The 25,078-nt window shown below is 47.1% G+C and overlaps 1 protein-coding gene across 2 annotated transcripts in view; it reads left to right on the forward strand.

Moving 5' to 3' along the window:
* LRSAM1 (leucine rich repeat and sterile alpha motif containing 1) overlaps positions 1 to 25,078 on the forward strand; it is a 362,528-nt gene that overhangs the window by 117,152 nt on the left and 220,298 nt on the right. For both annotated transcript variants that reach the window (XM_078642118.1, XM_078642119.1), the window contains 2 exons: positions 248 to 325; positions 22,954 to 23,022. In XM_078642118.1, coding sequence (XP_078498244.1) covers positions 248 to 325; positions 22,954 to 23,022 — 147 coding nt within the window. The remainder of the gene's footprint in view (positions 1 to 247; positions 326 to 22,953; positions 23,023 to 25,078) is intronic.

Consider the following 25,078-nt stretch of genomic DNA (forward strand, 5'->3'; position numbering starts at 1 on the left):
GTGGACAATTGTAACCCATAAAAACACGATCCTCCGATTTAAAACAGTCCAGATTGAGACATCACATCCAAAAACAATTTTAGCCTTAAGCAAACTAGAATGAACCACTGGAAAATCTACATTTGCAGTAAACCTTTAAAGATGAACACAATTCTGCCTTACGTAAAAAAAAACTGATCTGAGTTTTGTGTTGCTGTGATATTTCCTGCTCATTGATATATTCATATTGTAACTTTTATCTCTGCAGGTGTTGATTGTTCACACAAACTATCTATCATGTCTCGTACCCAAATCCTGCCATGTTTTGGATCTTGCAACATTAAAGGTAATCATCAGTACCAGTGCTGTTTGCAAAAGAGTGTGAACATTGTTCAATCTCGAATATCAACTGCTACACAGCAATATTTCTGCGGTTTTCCCTTTTGAGTGGCATAGAAATAATTTCAGTTTATTTAGCAGATGTGGCCCAATATACTTTTAGTCATGTTATATAGCAGTCTGTGTTTTTTCAAACCCACTGCTTTGTGACATGGTCTACATTTTAACCTGCAATTAATATACAGATAAGTTGCATAGCAAAATGAGCATTCAGTAGTTGTTGGAAAATTCTGCCTGATTAATATGAATAAGGTAGGTTTGCCATTTATGACTCTTACCGAGTGCCTTTGAATACAGAGATGGAGGCCTATGAGGGACATCAACACTCCACCCCATGCTGTTGTTTTATCTGTGATTCCTATCTCCCTTAAAAGTGATGAGATGTTCCAAAAAAGTGGCATGGTGCACGGTGGCATTGAGAGAGCATGCAGTGATGGCATTTGATCACACTTAGTATACTCTCCGTGGAGGTATCTCATTTGCACAGTTATAGGGATAGGCATATTCATAGCATGTGTTGGCTGCCGATATGCATACTCCTGCCATCTAGTGTTGGACCGGTGCTCTGCAAGTTTTTTTTCTCAAGGAAGTTTTATGATTGGTGCCGTATATTTTCTCCTCCCTCTTGAGGTATTGCTAATGTTCAACAGCTCCTTTGTTAGAAAGTTTTTTTCCGCCATCAGGCTTGGATGGACTGCATTAGAGCTCTGCAGCATTCGACGCCCATGCGGCCTACGGTTAAAGAACAAGCATTGGCATAGCCAATAGGTCTCACTTTTGGGACCTTATAAGTGTTTAGCCATGCAACAGTTGATGTTGTTTCACCAAGGATATTGTGCTGCATAACTAAATACTTATAAGGTCCCAAAAGTGAGACCTATTGGCTATGGTGGTGGTGCTGAGTGATGCTGTGGTTGCGCTGAGTGATGCTGTGGTGGTGCTGCGTGATGAGATTGTATGTCTGTACAACTACTGTCTAAACCACGAGTGCCTTAACCACGAATGCTAAATAACGAGCATTGTTAAACCACTACTTTTTAAACAACGGCTTCCTGAAGCACGAAAATTCTTTACATTTATCTTTCCCAGATTACGCCACTATTTACTTTTAAATTATCATGTTTTTGACCTTTTATTCTTAATAATAATGTAATAATAAATACTTTTTTAATATTTACTTTTAAGTGTGTAATCTTTAAAATATCTTTTTTTCTAATTTAAAGACATACTTTACAATACCGGTCGAACAGTGATAAGTAAATTTTTTGCGCATGGAGACACAAAAATATGAGTCCATAATCTATTTTTACAATGCTGACTGCATTGATCACTTTAATTGCGGGATAACAAATTTTTAATATGAATTAGAAATGCACCTTACAGTGACATAGCATTCCGAAAGACACTGTTACCACGACGAAAGCATGATGAGAGCAAACTCCTTCCCCCCACTCCTTAGAGTCCGCCGCCATGAGGCAACACTTCTGAATCCGAGTGGGTGGTGTTGGAGAGAATTCCTCATCCCCTGCCATCCTGATTGCAGCAATGCCATTTCGTTGACGAAGAGGAGTGTTTTCCGGAAAAAAAGGTGATGTGCCAATCATTGTTGCAGTGTCATAGAGTAACTGACATGCCTTTTGATTTGCACTGCTGTGCAGTTTAGAGTGATGAGGGAGCGGAGATGTGTGACGTAACACTCCAAAACGGTCGAATCCTAATAAAGTGGCGTATTCCTCGTTGCGATTCATCATTGTTGTTGTTGAAAGTCGTGGTTTAGGACTTCGTTGTTCAAGATTCGTCGTGGTACTGACTTCGTTGTTAAAGTAAGTCGTTGTTCCAAATTAGTTGTTCCGGATGTTTCCAGCATGATGACACTAAATGTCTCGCACTGCAGTGCATGCGCTGGCTCAGGCGAGACCTAAAAACACGTGACCGGAGATCCAGTCATTAACACCCAAGGATCTTAGGCGCTGTGGACCGACTACCTGGCAACAAGTACACACTCGTCTGCCGAAAATGACTGTGTCCACGTGATTTAGATTAAGAAGGACCTCTTCCGATGGTGCCCTCGGTGCGGGCCAAATAAGCACACTCCGCCATACATAAAGTGTGTAATTTTTGCCTATATCCAGAGCACAAAGAAGACTAATGCTCAGCTTGCGCTTTGCTGAAAAACAAAAAATTACTTCGAACCCATGGAGATCGGCGCCAGGCACACAGCAAGGTGACTGGCGGCCGAGGTAAAGTTCTTACACGACAGTGGCGTGGAGAGTGAAACAAGTGCTTCAGTAGGAAGTGAGGTGGTCATCTCTAGCCTCCACTACGTCACTTCCGAATCATCCTCTTGGGACAAACATGCTCCATTGCAGGTCGAGGGGCCCACATCACCGAGGCTGATCCATGTATCTAGGCCGATGACCAAGATGACACCATGTACCGTGAGCACTGTTGATTCCTGTGTAAAGAATATCTTGCACTCACCACCCCCACCATGCCACAGTGAGCCACTGCCCTCGGGCTCAGACCAACACAGCGAGCATGCCTCGGAGCCGAGAAGGGAGGAGAATGTTCTCGATCAGGCAACAAGGCCTCAGCACAGGGACAACTCTGGCACTTCGTCTGCACCGAAGCACAAGTCGGTACCGATCGATGCCAAGCAGGCAACGACCCCAAGAAAATCATCTGGGGTACCAAAGCCACACAGTTTGAGGACGCACCACCGGCTCCAAGGAAACAAAAGATTCATACACAAAGATACACAAAGTCTAAGTTAAGAACAAGGTATTGTATACAGGACAAATGTAAAGAAATTGGCAAAAGACTTGCTCAGGAACAACCCATACCACTGCCTCCACCAAACAGGGTGGCAATAGAGCACAGTGCCACAAGCCCAATGACTTTCAGTCACCATGAACACACTTACTCTCTCCACAAGAAGAGGAAGAGGGCACAAATTCCCATGTGTATGTAACTGGGTTATGTTACAGTTAACCCCCCACACACACTTGTTGCCCCCTTTTTAGCTACTAGATGCTGATTTTCGACTCTGACAGTCTACAGAGGCCTACTAACCAGACCTCAGTGCCAGCGCTCCTACCCTAAAACAAGAAAAAGTCAATTTGTGCTACATTTGTCTAAAGACTTTAAACACTCCCATAAGTCCCTAGTATATGGCAGTACATTTACCTAGGGCAGGGGTACTAAAGAGGGTCCCTTAGGGCTGCAGCATATCTTATGCCACCCTAAGGGACCCACATACAAATTCCACACAGACTATCATTGCAGGCTGTGTGACATGGTGCAAACCATGAGTGAAAACACAACATGACACACTCCTGTGTGTCATGCCAAAGTCATTGCATCTACATATGTAAGTCACACCTACAGCAGGCCTTTGAGTCCTAAGCTAAGGCAGGGTGTGTTATATTTAATGTGAGGACATATCTCCATGAGCTTATATGACCCTGTGATGTCTAGTTCTATTACTGGATTTTGAAAGTGGTCAGTGAAGCCATTTTATAAGCATGTGCTGGACACTGGTGAAAACAACTTCCCCAGTTACATGAGGGCTTCTTTGAAAGTAGGGATGTTTGGTATCAAAGATCTCGTATTAATGAACCCACACTGATGCTAGTGTTGGTTTTTATAATACAGGCACACAGAGGGCACCTTAGAGGTACCCCCTGAAAATCTACCAGCCTCTGGTGTGTTAACTGACTGGTTCTTGCCAGCCTGCCACCAGAGACGGGTTTCTGTCCCCCAAGAGTGAGGGCCTTTGCTCTCAGGAGGTCAGAAACAAAGCCTCCTCAGGAAGAGGGTGGTCACACCCCCTCCCACAGCATTCAAAAGCAGGCAAGCTTCAGAGAAGCCACGCCTTTGAAATGCGAGTCTGGATTCCTCATATGAGAGGACGCTAACTCCCTTTACCCAGAGCCCTTTGTCACCTGGACAGGCGGGAAAATTAGCTAGTCAGACAGGCGTGCCCACACCCGGGCTACTACCACGCCTAAGGTGGCATAACCTGATCTGGGTACGACTTTTTATGAGTAGCCATCGTTGTTTGTGTTGTGTTTGTGTTGGCACACTTAGGTACTTAGGGGGCATAGAGACCCCAGGGGACATAGCCCATTGGCTATTAACCCTCACTCCCCTTAATGACCCTAAATTGAGTATTTAGGGGACACCCTGATACCAAATCTTCAGATTCCGATGGATCAAGTGGAGTGGACAAAGAAGATCCTGCCAAGAGAACCGAGGAGCACCGACTGACTTGCCACCAACCCTGCCAGCCTGACTGCTGTCACAACAATCCTGGAAGAAGCAGACTCATCCTGCTGCTGTGCAGTCTCCCAAGAAACCCCAGAGGGCTGCCAGTGCTTCCCCAATTGCCTGAAGAAACTCTCTAGGAGTAGAGGAACTACTCCCCTGCAGCTGCAGGCACCAAAGACGCAAGGTGCGGTCCACCGAGTTGCTGCTGCCTGGCCAGCCCCACGCAGCAGCTCCCCAAGAATAGGACAGTGCTCCTGAAGATCAGATCTGTGCAAAGACACCAGGACCAACCAGAGTATCACAGGACCAATAACCGGGTACCAGACCCCTTGCCACAACCAAGGCTTGTTGTGTCCAGTCCGAACACCAACGCTGAGGAAGATCGTCCTGCACTTCGAGGGACTTCAGGGACAGTGAGAGACACATTTTGAGTGGCCCAGCTGTACTGCTTGCCTCTCCTGCAGAAAACTAAAACAAAGAAGTGAGTCTGTGACCGCCGATTGTTAAAACCTGACTCGGGTCGGGGACAATCGATATTTGCCCGGCGGTATTGCCTCTGTGACCCTCTAGTTATTTAATCAATGAAGAGGCAGGCGCTGGAGACTGGAAAGCAGGAAACAAGGTTTTTATTCTCTCCGGAGGAGAACACAACGAAACGGACAGAAGGTATCGTTCTGAGGTGCTCTGGATACATTTCTGAGGCCTGGCCTCTTATACACTGTTTATGACTTTATTGTAGATTACACATTCATGTTAAAAGCTTTGATGTATGGAAAAGACATTCCCGGGACTCCCCTTTGGGCCCGTTCCCACACACATTTACAGTTGAAGTCCCCACCCTAGTCACAACAGGTGATGAGTATCGCGCAGCTGGATATTCCGCCGATTCACGGAATGTGGGGGGTTTGGTCGGATCTCATGGAGTGGGGGCTTTGATCAACCCGGGGATCCTTTGATGGGGGAAGCTTTCTATTGTACGGGGAGGGGCAAGGAATGGTATCGGCAGAGCTGGGTGTCGGCCTGGGAACGGGGAAGACAAAACGGGCACACGGGGAAAAAGGGGGTTTGCATCTAAGGGCCGGAGATCATGAAAGGGAAGCAGGGAGGTGTCGCGCTGGGAACAGGATGAGGGCCTGGGGCAGAGCAGCGCCGAAGAGGGGTTTATGACTCAAGGCAGGTGCAAGCAGGGGGTGGTCTTAGTGAAGGCGAAGGGCTATGTCAGGGGCCAGCGGCATGCAAATGGGTTCGTTCTGCTCGGGGCATCTTAAAAAATGGCGGGCGCGCACGACAAAAGTGTGGCATCAGGGGAAGAGGCAAGATGGCGCAGATAATGTTCACCAAAACGTACTAATTTTCAACACGCCACCCGATGCGTCAATGCACCTATGCACTTGCGCTCCAGAGCCCCAATCCCAATGAGGTGACCGTGCCAGCGGGGTCCCTAGACCCACAAGAGCTAAGCCCACGCTTGGGTTTGCCCAGACTGGACTTAGTCGCCTCCCACAGCCTCTTTCTGCAGGCCTCCTCCAACTGCGGGAGACTCCTGCACCGGAATCCTACCCGAAAAGACACCACTGCACCCGAGCTCCACAGCCTGAGGAGAAGTGGTCCAAGGGTGTCCCTGTGTGCCTGAGGATGTCAAGGGTCGAGTCCGCCTGAGGATTCCCCTGGACTGCTCCCCTAATCCCAGCTTGCAGCCTCTTTGTAACCGGACCGTTCTCACATTGAAGTGAATGGGACACCCGATGCCATGACACACCTTTCCACACGGACGTCCCAGAGCCCCCGAGTGTTGGGGTGGCCTTGGACTGTGCCCCATAATCACCATAAATCCAGAAGAACAGTCCCGTAAGTTGCTGACAAGTGCCCGAATGCAATAGATGTTTTTCCTCTATAGGATAACATTACCGATCCAGAACATGCTGTGTCCATTTTTGAAAACTGTAAAAATAAATAACTCAATTCTGGTTTTGGTATCTAAATTTAAGTAAAGGAACTTGTTATTTTTATAATTGGTGTCGGATTTCTTTATTGAGTGTGGCCTCACTTACTGCCTTTGTGTGTGTAGTAAATGCTTAGCACTACTGTCTGGTTTGCCTAACTGCTCGCCTACACTACCACAAAAGAGAGCATTTGGGGTGTCATTTGTGCCTGTCGAATTCCTCGGGGTTTGCCTAGACTCTTTACACAGTGTACCTCTTTTTGGTTCACTATAAAAAGAGTCCGCTTCCTACACCAAGGAATACAGGGCACCAACCATACCCCTGACCCATGGGTTCATTATCGTTTTGTCCTGCGTGACCCAGACATGGAGCCGCCAGTACCTAGTAAGACGTCTCTACCAGATGAGACATCCTCATACCACAGTGTCATCCAAAGAGCAGCGGAGTACTGCAGACTACCTATGCACACTACAGAGGAGCCAAATGACTTCTTTGTGGAAACACTTTCACGCACAGAGCGCACAATCACAATTCAATATCTGCCATTGATTTGATCTGTCCTCAATGTATCCAACGAAATCTTCAGGGACCTAGTCAAATCCAGGGTCCTAACTTTACATTTGGGGGCATCCCCCAGCAGACTCCCTTGTTGTCACCTCTGCCAGGAAGAGAGCTGCAGCACAAGGAACTGGAGAGGCATCTCCTCCAGACAAAGAAAGTAAATAAATTAATGAAGCAGGAAAAAAAGTGGCAGCAGAGCACGCAAACCACAGGAAGATCGTACAATTTAGTTGCAACGTGAAAATGTTTGGATACATAGGATGAACTCAAGTAAACCAAATGGTCTCAATGACAGGATTGAATTTGCATGTTATCTGTAATTTAAAACATGAGGCAGCTACATGAGCTGTCTGTAACCTTGGCACCTTTATTGGTGGTTATTTCCATTCATTCATTTCGATTCATCATATTTATTATGATTCGTATCCACCATTTGTAAGCTGTCACTTTTACATTTCATGTGCATAAATCTTTAGTTGTCACACCTACACAGGCACTTGTTGAACCTCACATGAACACTACATAAAGTCACACTTTTTGTTGAACATGGTCGTTTTTTCATTAGTTTTTTTTAGCTTTGTTTTTTTTTAGCTTTGTTTTTTTAGCTTTGTGGTTTTACCTCTTTTTGCATTATGATAGCTTGTAGTCTGTTTGTTAGGAGCGCATTAGCGGAGGGCAATCGATTATTAACGGCTGCTTTCTAGATTGCGTTAGGGTAAAAGTCTTTTGTTTATGTCACGGCCGGAATTCAACACGTGACTACATTGGTTCTCCCAATCGCACACATTACGGTAAAAAACACGGAAGCGCCACCAGCGTTGTACAAGTACAAGAGTTTTTTTATGGAAGCAGGAGACTAGCGTCGGATTGGTAACGCGGGCATTCGGGCAATGCCCGAGGGGCCGGTGTCCGAGTTCTGCTGTGGGCTGCTTTTTTGAGCAGTCTGGGGGGCGATTTGGGTGCTGTCACTCTTGTTCGAATATAGCCAGCGGCCCAGTGGGTGTCTGGGTGGCTTTTCTAGAGGCAGATGGGCGCTCATTACCTCCGTTTAGCACCAGGCAGAGGTATCACTCCCTTTGTCTCGCGGGCCGGCCCATTAATGTGTGCACATACTGAGAGGGGGCAGGGGGCCTGAGTAGAAGTGGCCTCACTTGTTTCCAGGTGTGTTTCACCAGTGTAAACTAACGCATGCATTTTTTTACCCCCCCCCCCCCCCCCCCATCCTAAAGTTATTTTATAAGCAGTGATTTGAGGAAAGGCATTATGCAAATGTGGGCCGATTTTTATTTTGCGTGCCCGGGCCGATTTTCATTCCCAATCCAACCCTGCAGGAGACTTTATTTCAAGTAAGTTGGCCCCCAATGTATTGGGTCTGGTTATGACCTGGAGAGTGGCAGTTTTGTATATTTGATTTGGGTGTTTTGTATATCTGATTCTGAGGTTGTCTTATCTTTTAGAACCACGAACCGGAAATGGAAGCATGTAAGTCTTAAAATCGAGTTATAGCATATATTCGTTTTTGAAAAGCATTAGTGGCACGGGCAACATCACAATATCACACACTTTTTTACCCATATGTTTGGCACCACAAAGCACTTGAACACAAGTTTGCAATTGCTCACCACGGTACATAAGGGCTTGTATCATTATTGACAGCAATACAGATGGTTATGATTGTAGTAGATGATGGATAAATGTTTTGTGCTATTATTCTTTGATTTGTAGTGATGCTCCCTGAAGAAGGGCCCCCAGCCCGAAATGCATAGGAGCGGAGCAAGGCAATAATGTTTCATTAAGAGCACGTGATTTTGGAAACTCTTGTAAAATCAAATGAAATGACCAATACATATCATTAACAACCTAAGAATAAGTGGAACAATAAAGAACATTTAAGCAACTACACATACATTTTTGGAGTCCTAGTTCTTTATGAGGAACCAAATGAGTGCCCAGGGGACTGCGACTAATAACATGGGATACAACATTTATGGTGAGGGCAGATCATCAGCGATGGAGCCACGTGTAGGACCACAGATCTCCCCTCGGTACATATTCCATGCCCCCAGATTTGAGACCACTTCCTGGGGCAACCCCTCGCAATACACACTGTCTTCTCCCGAAACATACACCAGTCCATGTGTTTCTTCCATTCTGTTATGGTGGGTTTGCAGCTCCCCATAACAGAGCAATGTTCCTTTTTGCCACCATGAGACCTAGTGTTACCCAGATCATACCCATTCTGTTTGTCCGTGGGATTTCTTACATTTAAGAGGCACCAGGGCAGATAACTAATTCCAACACTTCGCCTAGTACTGCATGTATCTGGTGCCAATACCTTTGAACCAGATCACATTCCCAGAGGATATGCATGAACGTTCCTTCATGACCACACTTTCTTGCAGTCCCCACCGCCCTCCCCATGTGGACCAGACAAGGCCCAGTAATGTATATTCTGTAAGATTTTGAGCTGTACAAGTCTAAACCTGACTGAAATAGCTACTTCCCTTGGGGAGGGTCAGACTCAGTTCTTAGCAAGAAAGGTGGTCTTCCTTGTAGCAATAACATCTCGATGAAGGGTTAGCAAAATACATGCACTCACTATTGAAGAACCATACTTTCAAGCATTCCCATACAAGGTGCGTTCACAAACAATCCCAAAGTTCTTACTTAAAGTTATATCACCTTTCCATTTAAATCAGATTTTAGAGTTACCAGTTTTCTTTCCAAAACCAGAGATGATTGCAGAGCGTGTTTTACATAGACTTGATGTTAAACAGGCACTTCTGTACTTTTTCGAACAATGAAAACCCTTCAGGAAAACACAACTGTTTGTTTAATTTGCAAATCCACATAAAGAAAACACTATTTCAAAATCAGGAAAAGCACGATGGATTATCAAATGTACCCAAAAGTGTTATGCTAAAAGGAACATGAACAACTATGCCAAGGGCTTATTCTACGTGAAAAAATAAGCAACCATGTCCTTTTAAGAGAATATCCCTCTCAGTGACATTTTTTTTTTTTTAATTTTCAAAAACCTTTATTTCAACAATCCTCTTATTACACAGCAGGTAGCCTACAACCCGGGGGCCGGCCGCAAATCCTAGACCTCCAATCTGCGCCTTCTGTTTACCTTATACACAGCCAAGTAGCCGACACCCCGGAGGTCCGGCGGCAGTTAAATGTCCTACAAGTCAAAAAGTGTCTGGTGTATCAGCTGCTTCGCCTTCCCGGACCTGTCCCACCTTCTTTGCCTGCGTGTGTTTGGCATCATGTCAATAGTTTCAGACCTGTCTGACTAAAGTTGCCGTATAGAGGACAGCATATAGTTCTCTAATATGCACGGACTAACCCCAACTAACCCCCCCCTCTCCTCAACCGCCAGTTCCTCACCAGTACCTCTCATCCCTCTAAAGGCAACCTCCCAAGCCACCTAGTGGGTGCCATCCCAGTACAGGGCCTAAGACCCCTCTGTAGGCTGTCCTTCTGTTACTTGCAGGGTCATTGCGTCCAGTGCTCCCTTCCTATCCTCTTCCCTGCTTAATCCAGAACTAAATAATTCTCCGCTTTCGCGTCCCCTCCTCCAACAGAGGCCCCTGTTCCCACATGTCAGCCCACCCACCACTCCCCATGACGCCAGTGTTATCCTATGACGCCCGCTCCGGTGTCCCCTCCTGATCTCCCGAGTGTGTGATAGGGACATCTTGTCTCTCTACCTGTGTCGTGTCCTCACCCACTCCTGCACTCAGATATGTCTTATATAGCCCCCAGAAATCCTTGGGTCGACTCTTAGGCGGAAGCAGCTCATTATAAGTTTCACACTGCGTGCTGCAATACAACATGTCTCTTGCCCATCTTCTCTTAGTAGGCAGTGGTCCCCGCATCCAGCACACTGCGACCACCCGCCTTGCCATCAAGAAGCCCATGTCCACCAGGCGCCTCAGTGCAACCGGAAGGGGCCTAGAGTACCCCAGCAGCGCTAGCGCTGGGTCAGCCGGCAGCTCCATCTGTAAAATCGTGCTCATTTCTGAAAACACTTCTTTCCAAAAGTTATAGACCCCTGGGCAGCTCCACACCATATGCATAAAATCTGCCTCCTGAGCGTGGCAGCGTTCACATGTGGCGGGCTGACGAAGCCCATATCTATGCAGTCTCTCTGGGGTGTAATACACTCGCTGCAGATATTTGAAATGAATCAGCCTATGCCTTCCATTAAGAGACAGCTTCCTTGTACTGTTACAGCGATATTGCCACATGTCATCGTCTATCTGTATCTATAAATCGATCTGCCATGCTTCCCTGGCCCTAGAGTGGTGCGGTTCCCTTTGTTTTACACCGATCTTAATTAGGTTCGTAACCAATTTTCAGGAGGCAGCCGTTTTAATCACGTATGTGAGTTCTGGGATTTCCGGGGGTTCTGTCATATCTGTGCCCAATAGGACTAATAGTGCCCTGCGCACCCTGTGGTACTGAAATTTGTGCAAAAGTGTGACCTCCATATCCTGGGGTAAAATCTGCTCCCAAGTTTTAACCACCCCGTCTGCAAAGAGATCCTCCATCCTTACAATTCCCAATGCATTCAGTGCACTTATGACACTCTTCTCCTTCAAGGGGGAAATCCACACTGCCCATTTGATCGGCATAAGTGGGGAGTATAGCAGTTCACTGTCACTCTCCCGCAAAATGGCATGCCATGCGCGATTCGTGACCTTTATTGAGTCAAGTTGGCCAACACCACGTTCGGCCGGGTAAAACACAGTGGCAGGTAAAGGGGCAGGTTCTGCAAACAGTCGCTCCAGAATCACATGGGGAATCGTTGGATCCCCGTGGATCCACGTGTGTAGGTGGGCCGCCTGAGCAACTCTGTAATAGTGTTCCAAGTCTGGCGCACCCAGCCCTCCCAACTCATAGGGAAGAATCAAGACTTTCCATCTAACTCTGGGTTGCTTACCAGCCCATGCCAGTTTAATAAGTACTTGAGTCAGACTCCTGAAGAAGGCCTTGGAAAGAGCCACTGGAATATTGTTGAACAGGAACCTAGGCAGAACGACCATCTTCATGATGGCTATTCTTCCCATTAAGGACAGTGGCAACTTACACCACACGTCCACATCCTCGACCAGTCTCGTATAAGCGACCCCGTAGTTTTCCTGCACCAGTATGTCCGGGTCAGGGTGAAGTTGTATCCCTAAATACCGGACCGGGTCCGTTGTCCACTGCAATGGGTACTCCATTTCAAATCTTACCGTCACCGGTGTGAGCGGGAACGCCACCGACTTGTTCCAGTTCACTTTTAATCCAGAGAGAGCCCAAATCTTACCACCTCTCTAAGTACTGAGGAGAGGTTCGTCTCGGGGTCTCGAACATAGAGCAGCGTATCATCTGCATACGTAGAGATACCAATCGTATACGTCGGGAAATTGATCCCTTCGAACCTGTGGTATTCCCGCATCGCGCAAGCCAAGGGCTCCGCAACCAATGCATTTAGCAAGGGCGATAGCGGGCAGCCCTGCCTCATGCCTCTACTAATCCCAAATGCTTCTGTGACGCGATCGCCCAGACGCAGTCTCGCAGTGGGCTCATAATATAACGAACCTATCATTTGCAAAAAGGTTCCCCCAGGCCTAGCTTACGTAGAACCCTCAGCATGAAGGGCCATTCCACCGAGTCGAAGGCTTTCTCCATATCGAGAAAGATCGCCAATGCCGTGTTCTCCGGACGCACATGTTGCATGGCCCCCAGTATCGTGCGTATGTTGTATGTGAGGTTTCTGGCAGGAATAAATCCCGCTTGCTCCGGGGCAACCAGCTTCGGTACCAGAAGTGCCAGGCGCGTGGCTAATACCTTCGCATATAATTTAGTGTCCACGTTTAGCAACGAGAGAGGTCTGTAGTTGCTACACTCATTAGCGGGTTTCCCGGGCTTTAGTATCGTTACAAGGAGCGCTTCTCTCATAGAGCCGGGCATACTCCCTTCTGCGCAGATGTCATGGAATAGGGTAGACAGATGTGCTATCAGCTGATCTTGAAAGGCCTTATAAAAGCCAACAGTCAGGCCGTCCGCTCCCGGGGCGCTACTAGAACACATGCCCATAAGTGCGTCCACAATCTCGTTACGGTGTATAGGCATCATTAGGAATTCTCTCTGAGAAGCGGACAGTAGAGGCATTTCAATGTAACTAAGGTAATCTTCTATTTCCTCCTCAACGTGAGAGGATCTGGACTTGTACAATTCCGAATAGTAGTCTCTGAACTCCCCGAGTATTTCCGTTTCCCCCGTAAGTACCTCCCCAGAGGACGTTAACAGCTAATTTATGACTAGTGGTCGCCTGTCATGCCTTATCATTCTGGCCAGCAGAGAGCTGGGTCGTTCCCCTTCACCATATGTACGCGCTGTAGCATATTTGCCCATGTGCTGTACTTCCCTGTCTGCCTCCTCATGGTATTCAGCAATTAGCGTCTTAATTTGCTCTGCTACACTAGCATCCGAATCCGCTCACTGTTGTCTTTCCAGTGTTGCCAATTGCGTTTCAAGGTGTTTTAGCCTTTGCCTTATCGCTTTGAGTACAATGGAGTGCTTGGACATTGCGACACCCTGAATATACACTTTAAATGTGTCCCATACTGTCTGGAAACTGTCGACTGATCCCACATTGACCTCAAAAAACCTATCTATTTCCTCTGCCAGTTCTCCCCTGAATACTTCATCCAACAGTGAGCAAGGGGGGAAGCGCCACGTGAATGGGGGGATTCTCTTCACAGGAGTTACCAACACCAGGAGCAGTGGTGAATGGTCCGAAAGCGTGCGTGGCAATACCAAGCACTCCCCAATGCTCCCAGTACAAGTTTGGGACGCTAGCCAGTAATCAATCCTAGTGTGGATATCATGGTATGCAGAGTAGTGCGTGTACCCACCTTTTGCGGGGTTTCTATACCTCCAGACATCCACCAAGTCTAGCTTAACCAGCTCCGCCTTCAAGTGTAAGGCCGGGGCTGCTGGTCGCCTCGTTGGCCCTGCTGACCTATCCAACTCCGGGTCGAGCACTAGGTTAAAATCCCCCCCCATACCATTCTGGAAGTAACGTACGGCCTACAGTGTGCCGCTATCTCATCATAAAAATCCGGGGAATCATAGTTGGGGCCATAAACATTGACCACCAGCAGGTCATGTCCCTTGCCCACACATCTAGAAATCAAATAGCGGCCCTCTGAGTCCGCGTTAATCATTGTTAATTGTAGCTTTGATCTGGGGTTGACCCATACAAGCACTCCTCTAGAATGTGTAGTAAACCCTGCAGCCACGCTGCAACCCCTCAGTCCCCTAGCCGTAAGCATCTTGCTCGTTATTGGGAGGTGTGTCTCCTGGAGGAGCTATATGGTGTCTGTGCAGGTAATTGACAACCCTTCTGAGCTTTCGGTAATCGTTAAGGCCTCTCACATTCCAAGTCAGTGCCCTCAGTGATACATGAGGACTCGTATCATTCATCTCAGTACAGTCAGCCATCCCAGTAACAGACCTTTATAGTGAACAGTTGTGAGTATCCATCTCCTGGGAGCTGTCCCCACTGTGGTGTCAGGTGAAATAACTATTTTTAGGTACGTAGTGCTGAGGGGTGTATCTTCTGGCACAACAGTCAACTTCCCAACCCCCGAAACCAAACAATCCCATGTCCCCACCCCATCCCTCCCACAGCAGACCTCCCCCAACCTGGCCTGGCAGTGCCCCATTCCTCCCTCCTTCCTTATCCCTTTAAATGCTCCCTGAGTAACCTTCAAACTGGTCCTCTTGGGAACCATTTAAGCCAAAAGCGCTAGGGCAGAGGTCACCACGACAAGCAAGCAACTGTACTTATGCGTTTTAGTTCACCCCTGCACCATCCCTCCACAAATGTCTGTTAACGAAAGGCTGAGACAATGGTTGGCGGTACAGTAAAGGGTTTCTCCCCCCGCTACCATCCCAGGGGATAGGTCACGTATGATAAGTTCAGTAGCCACCTGCACTGTGCCCCACGCTTAATCCAAATCAGTAAGAAGTCTATCAATGCTTCCGGGTATACATATAGTGGAAAGATCTCACCCAGCCACGAATCTGTTGTCCATTCTCTGGTCGAGTCCTGCTCCCCTTGGCGTCTTTCCAGTTTCGCAAAAAGTACTTTTAGTTGTGGACCAGGTGTTCCAATTCAGTCCCGTCTCCTACACGGGCCCCAGTGAGGAGACACTAAGGCTACCAGTTCCGCTACTCCTGTTCATCCAGCTGGCTGTTTTCCTCCTGGTCCTCATGGTGTTTCCTTGGGCTGTTCCTGTGTTCCCTGGACCATTCCTTCAAAGATTTCTGCAGTTCTCTAGGATCCGTGAAGAAGTGCGAGTGACCTATTCTGTTTATCCGCAATTTGGCCGGGTATAACATGGCATAGTCCAACCCAAGCTCTCGGAGTTGTTTTTTATGTGGAGCAAAGTGCCGCCGCTCCTCCTGAACCTTCGCAGTGAAGTCGGGGAACAGGGAGACGTCCATACCTTCGAACTGTAGTTTCCCTTTGGCCCTTGCCACCCTCAACGCTGTGTCGCAGTCTCTGTAGTTCAGTAGTTTTGCGATTATCGGCCTCGGGGGGGGGGGGGGGGGGGCGAGGACCCAATGTGCGGTGGGCTCTTTCCACAATAAACATTGGTGAAAAGATATCTTCTCCCAAGAGAGTGATCAACAGTTTCTCTACAAAGAGTTCAATTTTCCCAGTTTGTGTCATCTCCGCAATCCCCGTAATGCGGATATTCGAGCGCCTCCAGCGGGCCTCCAAATCCTCCGACTTATCCTGTATGACTTGAAGTAGCCTGGAGAACTGTTTGCGGTCCTTGTCCCATTCAGATTGAGCTTCTTCCACCTCTGTAATGCACCTCTCGGACATGTCCAGCCTCTCAGCGTGTTTGTCTACCCTTTCCGACATGCGGTCCATTCTGTACGTGAGGGCATCAATCTTCGAGCCAATCGACGCCACGCTGTCTTGTAGCCCTTTCTCCATCGTTACCAGCATGTCTTTTATGTCCGCATACATTGAGCCCTCCGGTCCTCTGCTTTGCGGTGACGGCGTAGGCTCTTGCGGGTCCGGGACCTTGGTTCTCCTTTGGTCAAACGCCAGCTTGGATTGCGTCTTGTCTCCCTTACCCATGTCTATCCGACCAGACTCGACGTGACCAGCCACTCTGTGCGGAGGCAGCTACAGATGAATATCTATACAGTTACCGCTAATTCCTCACTGACGGGCTCTGTGGCGCAGTAGGGTTCGCCGGTCACCGCACCCTTCCAAGATATCCTCTAGTACATTGGGTTCTGATCAGTGCAATGCTTCCTGACGCAAGCGCTGCCGTGCACCTCTCACCAGTAGGCCTAGGCCTCGCTCCCTCCACCAGACGCCTCCACACTGTGAACTTCAAAGTCGGCCCTATAGGTTGCAGGACCAAATTTACAGTTTTAGCGACGCCAGCGAGTCCACACCGTCACCGCAATACCTGAAACTCACTCAGTTCAGCCAATCTATCCACACCCGTCTCCGAGGCCGCCACACTATGGACTGATCTTCCCAACAACACTCGGTGGTATCTCTCAACGCAGAGGAGTGGCTTAGTGTGCAACCAGGTGTGGCCCCGTTCCAGGCGCAACTGTGCTGCGCCAACAATGTCGAGCTTATCAGGGTGTCCGAGAACTCTGCACACTTCCCCACTCAGGCGGCGCTCTCCCCGATCTCACCAAACCTCCGTTTCCCCAAAGTCCAGTGTTCCTAATGTGGCTCTTCGGGGAGGGGGGGGGGGGGGGGGGGAGAAAGTCGCTTCACACTGTCTCCGTAGCCGCCGCACTGGCAGTGTATACTCCGAGGAGTTGGCCCAGTTTATATTATTCGCGGTTCCGTCCCTCGAACGGGTTAATACCGGCACTCTGCTGAAAGTCTAAGGCCAGTCCTCTGTGCAAGACGGAGAGCGCCCAGCACGGCAACAGCTCCCGGTGCTCCTACCTCCGTCGCCCAGTGTCGCGTGAGGTTCTGTCCCCCTTCGAGCACCAGCCACGCCTCCGTGTAGCGTTATCCTTCTTAACTCCGCTTTTCGTCAGGCGGCTGGGTTCCGCTCCGGTGGGCCCCGGGTCTATCCCTTCATCATCAGCCGCACGTAGGGTCACGCACGGCGGCCAGAGTCGCAGGCAAGTCCGCAGTTTAGGGCCTGGTCCGCCAGCGAATCCACGTTCCATGTGCTCAGTTTTCTTCGTGAGGCCTCAAATATCAGCGGGACGCGGCTCAAATGTTCCCCACCGGCTCCGGAGGGGGGGTCCTCAGCTCAGGAGTCTGCAGCCTTCGTCTAAATAGGATATTTAGCAGGATATTGTTCTCGATGGTGCGGAGCTCTGTTCCTGTGCGTCCTACATCGGCGCTGGCAAGCTCCGCCCTCCCCTCTCAGTGACATTTGAAAAGCAGCAACATAGGTGACCCCATACACATTTGCAAAACACTATTGTGTGGATGTTAAGCAAGACAACAAGTTCTAGTTGGACAAACAGTCCTTCAAATATTATTTCAAACAAGAGCACCATCTCATGCCTAAAGCCGTACTGCTTTACAATCTGTACATAGCATGTGTATCTGCAGCCAGCACTTGCTACGAATGGAGTATGTTACTTAACCTGTAAGCATATATTCAAAGTGTGTTCAAAGCATGTAGTGCTGCAGATTCACATGCACCCTCCTGCCTCTCCAGCAGGTATTAGATGATAAGAAGAATACACACAATTACAGCATGTTCAACAACAAACGGTAACTTAGCATACTATAGCCTCAATCCGTATATGGCAAGGGGGAAAAACATTATTTAACAAAGAATTTGTTGAACATGTGCAATGCCTCGAGGGTAAGGAGAAATGACACTGATCATAACTCTTCCATCAGAAAAATAACTTGCAGAGTCTGGACCCAACACTAGATGTCAGGAATATGCCCAGCATGTGAGTCTGCAGCACTACACTCTACGAGTAGATGCTTACAGGGTAAGTAACATACTCCTTCTAGGCCTGTTGTTGCTGAGAAGGACGGATGGTTGGAAGAGACTGTGATTTCTTAGCCCATTGTCTGTTTGCCCTTAGCCGCCTTACATAGCTTATTCCTTTGTCTCTTTCAGTGGATTCCGATAAGAGGGTGTTAATAAGTATTGAGATCCTTATTGAAGCAACTACCAAAAGTTATTATTTCGGTTGGATGGGGAATATTAAACTATGTTGTTGAGTTTAAGATCCTTAGATTCGGACAATTTGCGATGCATTTAGATCTGAATGTTGTTATGATGAATAAAACATTTAAAAATCAATTATATTTACTAGGGTCACTTGTATTGCAGATCAGTCACACGAGTTGTTGTGAACATCGCTGGAATACATAGACAAAGAGTATGAATGAATGAATGAAAATAGTTTTGTGTTGCGCGGAACTTTGCCCAGGGGCATCAAGGCGCATAGGATGGAAAAGCTGAAAGCAGTGCACAAATCGGAAGAGGGAACTACTGGTAAGCTATGGTGAAGAGCCAGGTCCTTAAGGCCTTGCGAAATTGATCAGGTGATGCGAGGCCCTTGAGCTTATCTGGAAGAAGGTTCCAGAGCTTCGGGGCAAGAGCAGAGAAGGCCCTCCCACCCCATCTGGCCTTCTTCGTCCGGGGAGTGGACAGAAGGTTCCTGTTGGTAGAGCGCAAGGCCCTGCCAGGAGTATAAAAAGATACGAGGGACCTAATGTCCTCTGATTCATGAAGGGCACCGTGAGTAAGACATAAAACTTTAAAATCTATCCTGGCCAACATCGGGAGCCAATGGAGATGTTTTCTTATGGCCGAACCGGAGGAGCGTCTAGGGGCGTTGACAACAAACCTGGCAGCAGCATTCTGCACAACTTGCAGGCGTTGAATCAGGCTCTTATTTATGCCCAGATAAAGTGCATTACAATAATCTAGGCGTGAAGAGATGAGGGCCACCGCAAGTTGTTTCCTGGAGTCCAAGGAAAGATAATCTGAAAGCCTACGGAGGATCCTTAGCACCCCGCAGCAGGTGGAGACAGTTCTATTAACTTGTCTATCAAGGGAGAGTGTGGTGTCGAGTATAACTCCTAGGTTTCGCGCTGCGAGGGTGGGTGTGGGACATGCTCCAAGGGCCGATGGCCACCAGTCAGCCGACCAAATCTCATGTTTGCCTCCAAAGACCAGAACCTCCGTCTTTTCCCCATTTAGTTTTAAAAAAAAATTTGGTCATCCATCCTGCTACAGCTTCCATACAGTTCTTGAAGTTGGAAGCCTCGGTCTCCACGGATTGATTGAGGGAGACCATAATCTGGGTGTCGTCGGCATACGATAATACTTCCAGGCCAAATGATCTTACAAGCCTGGCAAGGGGGCCACATAAATGTTAAAAAGGGTGGGGCTCAAAGAAGAGCCCTGCGGGACCCCACATTGCACAGGCTTGGCTGGGGAGAGGAAGTCACCCAGTTTAACCCTCTGCATGCGTTGGTTGAGGAACGAGGCCAAGAGACTCAGAGCAGGACCATCCACTCCCATCTTGCTGAGGCGGGCAATCAGAATGGCAGGGGACAAGGTGTCGAATGCAGCTCTAAGTCGAGCAGGATCAGAAGGGTAGTCTGACCACTGTCGACCTTAGTGCGGATGTTGTTTACCACCACCGTGAGAGCTGATTCCGTGCTGTGCGCCTTGCGGAAGCCATGCTGAGAGGAATCTAGCAGGCAGGATTTATCCAGGAAGGCGCTCAGATGGGAGTTGAGGTGGGCCTCTAGTAACTTGGCAGGGGCAGGTAGCAGGGATATCGGACGGAGGTTCTTTAAGATGGTAGGGTCTTGGGAGGCTTTTTTGAGAAGTGGTTTGACAGTAGCCATTTTCCGAGATGCAGGGAAAGCGCCCTTGGAGACGGCTAGGTTCATGATGTCAAGAAGAGGGGGGAGCAGAACCTCTTTGCACTCCTTCAGGATTTTTAGGGGGCAGGGGTCAAGGGGAGAGCCAGACTTGAGTTTATCAAGGAGTTGGTAGAGAAGCTCCAGGGTCAGAGGGGGAAAGTTTGTCATACTGCTGCGAGGAAGGGCCATCGGGTCTTGAGGGGAGGGAGTTATCGGAGGGAGAGCAGTATTGGTGTTAAGATTGCAGTCTTCTAGAGCTGTGTATATGTCCTTGATTTTAGTGTGGAAAAATTTGGCAATCTGGCTACACAACTCTTGGGATGGTACAATAGGGTCAGGGAGGAGGGCCATGGATAGATTATCCACGATTTTAAATAGCTCTCTAGGTGACCTAAGGGTGGTCGTGAGATTTGAGAAGTATGACATTTTTTCAGCAAGAACTGAGGCCTTATAACTTTTGAGCATGTCCTTATGTTTTGTTCTTTCATGAGGATCTAGGTGGGACCTCCAAAGCCTTTCTTGCTTCCTACAGTTCTGTCTAAGCAGTCTGAGGGCATCGGTGTACCAGGGGGCCGAGGGGCGCTTTCTGGCAGAGTAGTAATATTTGACCGGAGCCAAAGTATCAATGGCCTTTGCAATGGAGTTGAAGAGCTCAAGGGAGGCCACATCTATATCTGACCTAGATGAGAAGTTAAGGCTGGCGATAAAAGGGGCTAGGGCTTCATTATTGAGACTCGTGTAGTTCCTTTTAGAGACCTGATGACAAGTGGGCCTATCGGAAACGGTTGAGGAGCATAAGGTGAGCTCGAGCGGGATTGCCATGTGGTCAGTCCAAGATAATGGGAAGGGAGGACCTATGAGTAACCTGGAGTCGTTCGTAAAAACTCCATCCAAAGTATGCCCTGCAGAGTGAGTGGAGCCTCTTACTTTCTGCAAAAAGCCATAGGATGCCAGAGAGTCGAGCAGAGGGGTGGAATCAGCAGAGTTAAGGTTTTCAAGGTGGAAATTAAAATCACCTAGGATGGTAAGGTTAGTTTTTTCGATATAAGGCTCCATTAATTCCAGGAGGTCGAGAGTAAAAGCAGCTCTGGGACCAGGTGGTCTGTAAAGAAGGATGCCGGAAAAAGAGGCCGAGGAGGTGAATTGTAGCGTAAAATGAAGAGCCTGAAAATAGTCCAGCGGGGAGGAGAGGGGCTCAATCCAGCAGATTGTAGAGCATTCATGTAAGATGGCAATACCACCTCCTTTCCGCTTTTCTCTGTCCAGTCTCACAAGGGCGTAGCCATCAGGGACGGTGTTCACTAGATCAGGCCCCGAAGAGTCAGTGGCCCAGGTTTCGGTTATAAAAACCCATGAAGGCCTTCTTTCCGAGACAAAATCATTAAAGGTGATGTTATTTTTAACCAGTGATCGTGCGTTAATAAGGAAACCGGATTCCTTGTGCAGAGGGAGGGATGGTTTTTGAGCATTTTTAACGGAGCGCACAGACGGAATATGATTAATTGATCCCTCAATGGAACAGCAATTGAGAGCGTTGCATAGTATTTGGGGGATAGACCTGTGATGACAGGGCTTCCAGGGGGGTTTTAGGGCTAGGAAGGTATCCTGAGAGTAGTGGTGGATATCTAGGCCAGGTGTAGTTGTTCCAGAATCCTTACCGGCCCCTGGTGCCTCCTTGGCGCGGACGGGCTGGACTCAGAAGTGACTCCGGCGCTGATACGGCGCGCCCACTTAGCGCATCCGCTGCGCAGAGACATAACCGTCTCCTTAAGTAAGGAGGACTAGACCGCTAAAGGTCCTGGTGCCTCCCACTTAAGATGTCTGCTGAGGAAAAGCACTCCGCCCAGGTCTTGGTAGTCAGCCCGAAAATCGGCTGAAACCGACCAGGGTGCGGAGGAAGGGGGGCGAAGCGGCAGAGGTAAGCGCAGGGAAACAAGTGAGTGAGGGGGGAGTGAAAATAAGATTATTAAAATTCGGCGATATCAGAGTGCGCGTCGCGCTAGAAGTCAGCACTACACACAATAACTAATTATCGGCTTTGCTAGTAATCAGCGCAAATTCACAGGGTTAAAACAGTAGTCTACCTCCCGGCTTCCGCCTCAGGAGGGGTCCAGTCTAATATGTACAAGGCAGCAGATTCTCGCGACTGCCTCCGGTTTACTCCTTAAGTAAGGAGTACTAGACCGCTAAAGGTCCTGGTGGCTCCCACTCAAGATGTCCGCTGAGGAAAAGCACTCCGCCCAGGTCTTGGTAGTCAGCCCGAAAATAGGCTGAAACCGACCAGGGTGCGGAGGAAGGGGGGCGAAACGGCAGAGGGGAGCGCAGGGAAACAATTGAGTGAGGGGGGGTGAAAATAAGATTATTACAATTCGGCGATATCAGAGTGCGCGTCGCGCTAGACGTCAGCACTACACACAATAACTAATTATCGGCTTTGCTAGTAATCAGCGCAAATTCACAGGGTTAAAACAGTAGTCTACCTCCCGGCTTCCGCCTCAGGAGGGGTCCAGTCTAATATGTACAAGGCAGCAGATTCTGAAGTTGTAACCATACTTTTCTGCTTCCCCAATGTTTGAACTTCATCCCCAAAAAATTCATGGTGGGATCTGGTGGAAGCTGTGCTATAACAGTCCGACATGAAGAGCTGTATTGATCTTTCATATAGCATATAGGAGTCCATTCAGAATTTACCCAGGGCCCGTAAAGTATTTATCACTCGTTTAGGAAGTTACCTGTGCCAGTGTCATGACACGTGAATTCATGCAAAATTATGGAAATCGATTTGGTGTTTTATCTCGGTGACTAATCATATTCTGCCTGCAGCAAAAAATAAAGTTTTCTTGTGAACAAAGACTCTATAAAGAGTGCACACTTGTTTCTTGACAGGTTTTAGATCTTCACAACAATCAGATAACATCCCTTCCAGATGACGTTGGTCAGCTGTCATCCCTCCAGGTAAAATGGTGACTGTTCATGTCATTGTGTTGCTATCAGCCACTCTGAATAGATAGTGTGTTTTCACCATGTAAGAATCTGCTATTTTTGTTGCAGTGAGTGACTTGATTGTACACTATCTGCTCCTGCTTGATTAACCTGCCTCATTCTTGTACACTACAACCCCATAGAGAGTTGACAGTGGAATATTTTACTCTCTTGCACACATTATATAAACCTAATAAGCATCTCCTATAAGGCCACATTCTCAGAATACTACAATGCTCTTTTGGTGGCTAAACGTTATATGCACAATTGAATTCCACCTTAAAGCTTCTTTGCTTATCTTCCCAAGTAATGTTGCACCCTACTTGATGTGCAGGTTGAATGTATGTATTGCCAAGTCAATACAGTGAGTATGAGAATGAAATAGTTTATCGCAATTGAAAAAAAGTTTCTTTACAATAAGAATTCAGAAACATAAATACTTGAAAAGAAGACATACATTTTATGAATTGTAAAACTAATAAAATCATGTAACTTCAAGGTTTTAGCTGTGACAATAGATGAGAGCTAAATATTTCACCAATTTACCAACAAATCAATGCATAATAAACTGAGCTATGATTCGGATAGTGGCTTTAACAAATGCCTCTTTTAAATATTTTCTCCTTAGACCGAAGAGGGACAGGCATAAACAAATTAAGTGCTCTATCGAGTTGCCCTTAAGTCCCCACAATTTACATCCATTTAATTATAAACATTGAACATTTCAAGCACCCTCAAATTTGAAAATTGGAATGTAAGATACATTAAATCTTAGGTACTATCTTTTACAAGCAGTCTTAAGAAAATTAGTTAAATAATTGTGCTTAGGTTTACATTAGGAATCAATAGTGTAGGTCACATGCTTATAAGTCTGTGAGAGGAGAAGATCCTTTAGTTTACTACTATTCCTCAGATTCGTTTTATTAGTTCTTTGAGTTTTGTTTGGGGGGAATTTATCAAATCTGTAAATGATGGTGAATGATTCTTCATGATTATTTTTCTTACCCTTTGTGAGGCGGGCTCCTTTAATGATCTTCTGCTTGGTTTAAGTTCCTTGAATATCAGCCATGTTATGGAATTATCATTGGTGAGGATCAGTCACAAAGTTTAAGCGAGCTCCCGCATGAAGGACAGGTATAGAGTGAAGCAAAAGCTCAAGGCATATTTTACTATGAGGTGTGGTTGAGTGTAGATTTAATAATGACCTGATCCCCTTCATGAAAACTTTAGTCAATGCCAAAATTGCTTTATTATTTAAAAATGACAGAGGCATACAAAAGAATAAGAATTACCTTTGCATTAAAGACTTTTAATGATTATTCAATGGCTTGACCTCCATAGATATTAGATCAACTTTTTATGGAGCTTTTCTTTCTTTGTTTGAAATATGGTCTGTCCAAGCTAATTCGTTATCCACGCTCAGGCTTAGGTAGTCTTAATTGCTTACAGGTTCAAACTAATTTGTTAGCCACATTCAGACTTTGGTAATCTTATTTGCTTGCAGGTTCAATACAGCATCTTTATTTTCCATCTTAGCTGTTTCTTCAACTTTACAAATGTCATAATTTTTGTTTTGCTCAGGTTGATTTTCAGGTCATTTATATTCTAGAAGGCTATGTAATTGAGATTGCAGACCAGAAGGTGAAACATGACAATGTTGTCCACAAAAGTAAATATGACATCAACTTCTGGTTGAGCTTAAACGAAAGACCCTCTGCGTTGTCAAGGTGTAACGATAGGTCTGATTGTAAAAAGAAAAGAGCACGGGCACTAAAATTCAGCCATGCTTTAGGGCATTCAGGGTTTTCATATTTGGTGAAACTGTACTCTCAGTTAATTTTAGTTAGTGCCTTTCATGTAAGGCCACAAAGAAAAGCAACAACGAGAGATTCATTCCCCACTTTATTTTCTCCCAGAGTATGCCTCATCTAATCATATTGAAAGCTGACAAATTATCCATATACCATACAAACAGTTGGAGGTGTGTTCTTATGGTTAAATTTGCTAACAACTTCACTGCAACAATGTT

The sequence above is a fragment of the Lissotriton helveticus genome, chromosome 5_1, assembly GCF_964261635.1.
Source record: "Lissotriton helveticus chromosome 5_1, aLisHel1.1, whole genome shotgun sequence".
Taxonomy (NCBI): domain Eukaryota; kingdom Metazoa; phylum Chordata; class Amphibia; order Caudata; family Salamandridae; genus Lissotriton; species Lissotriton helveticus.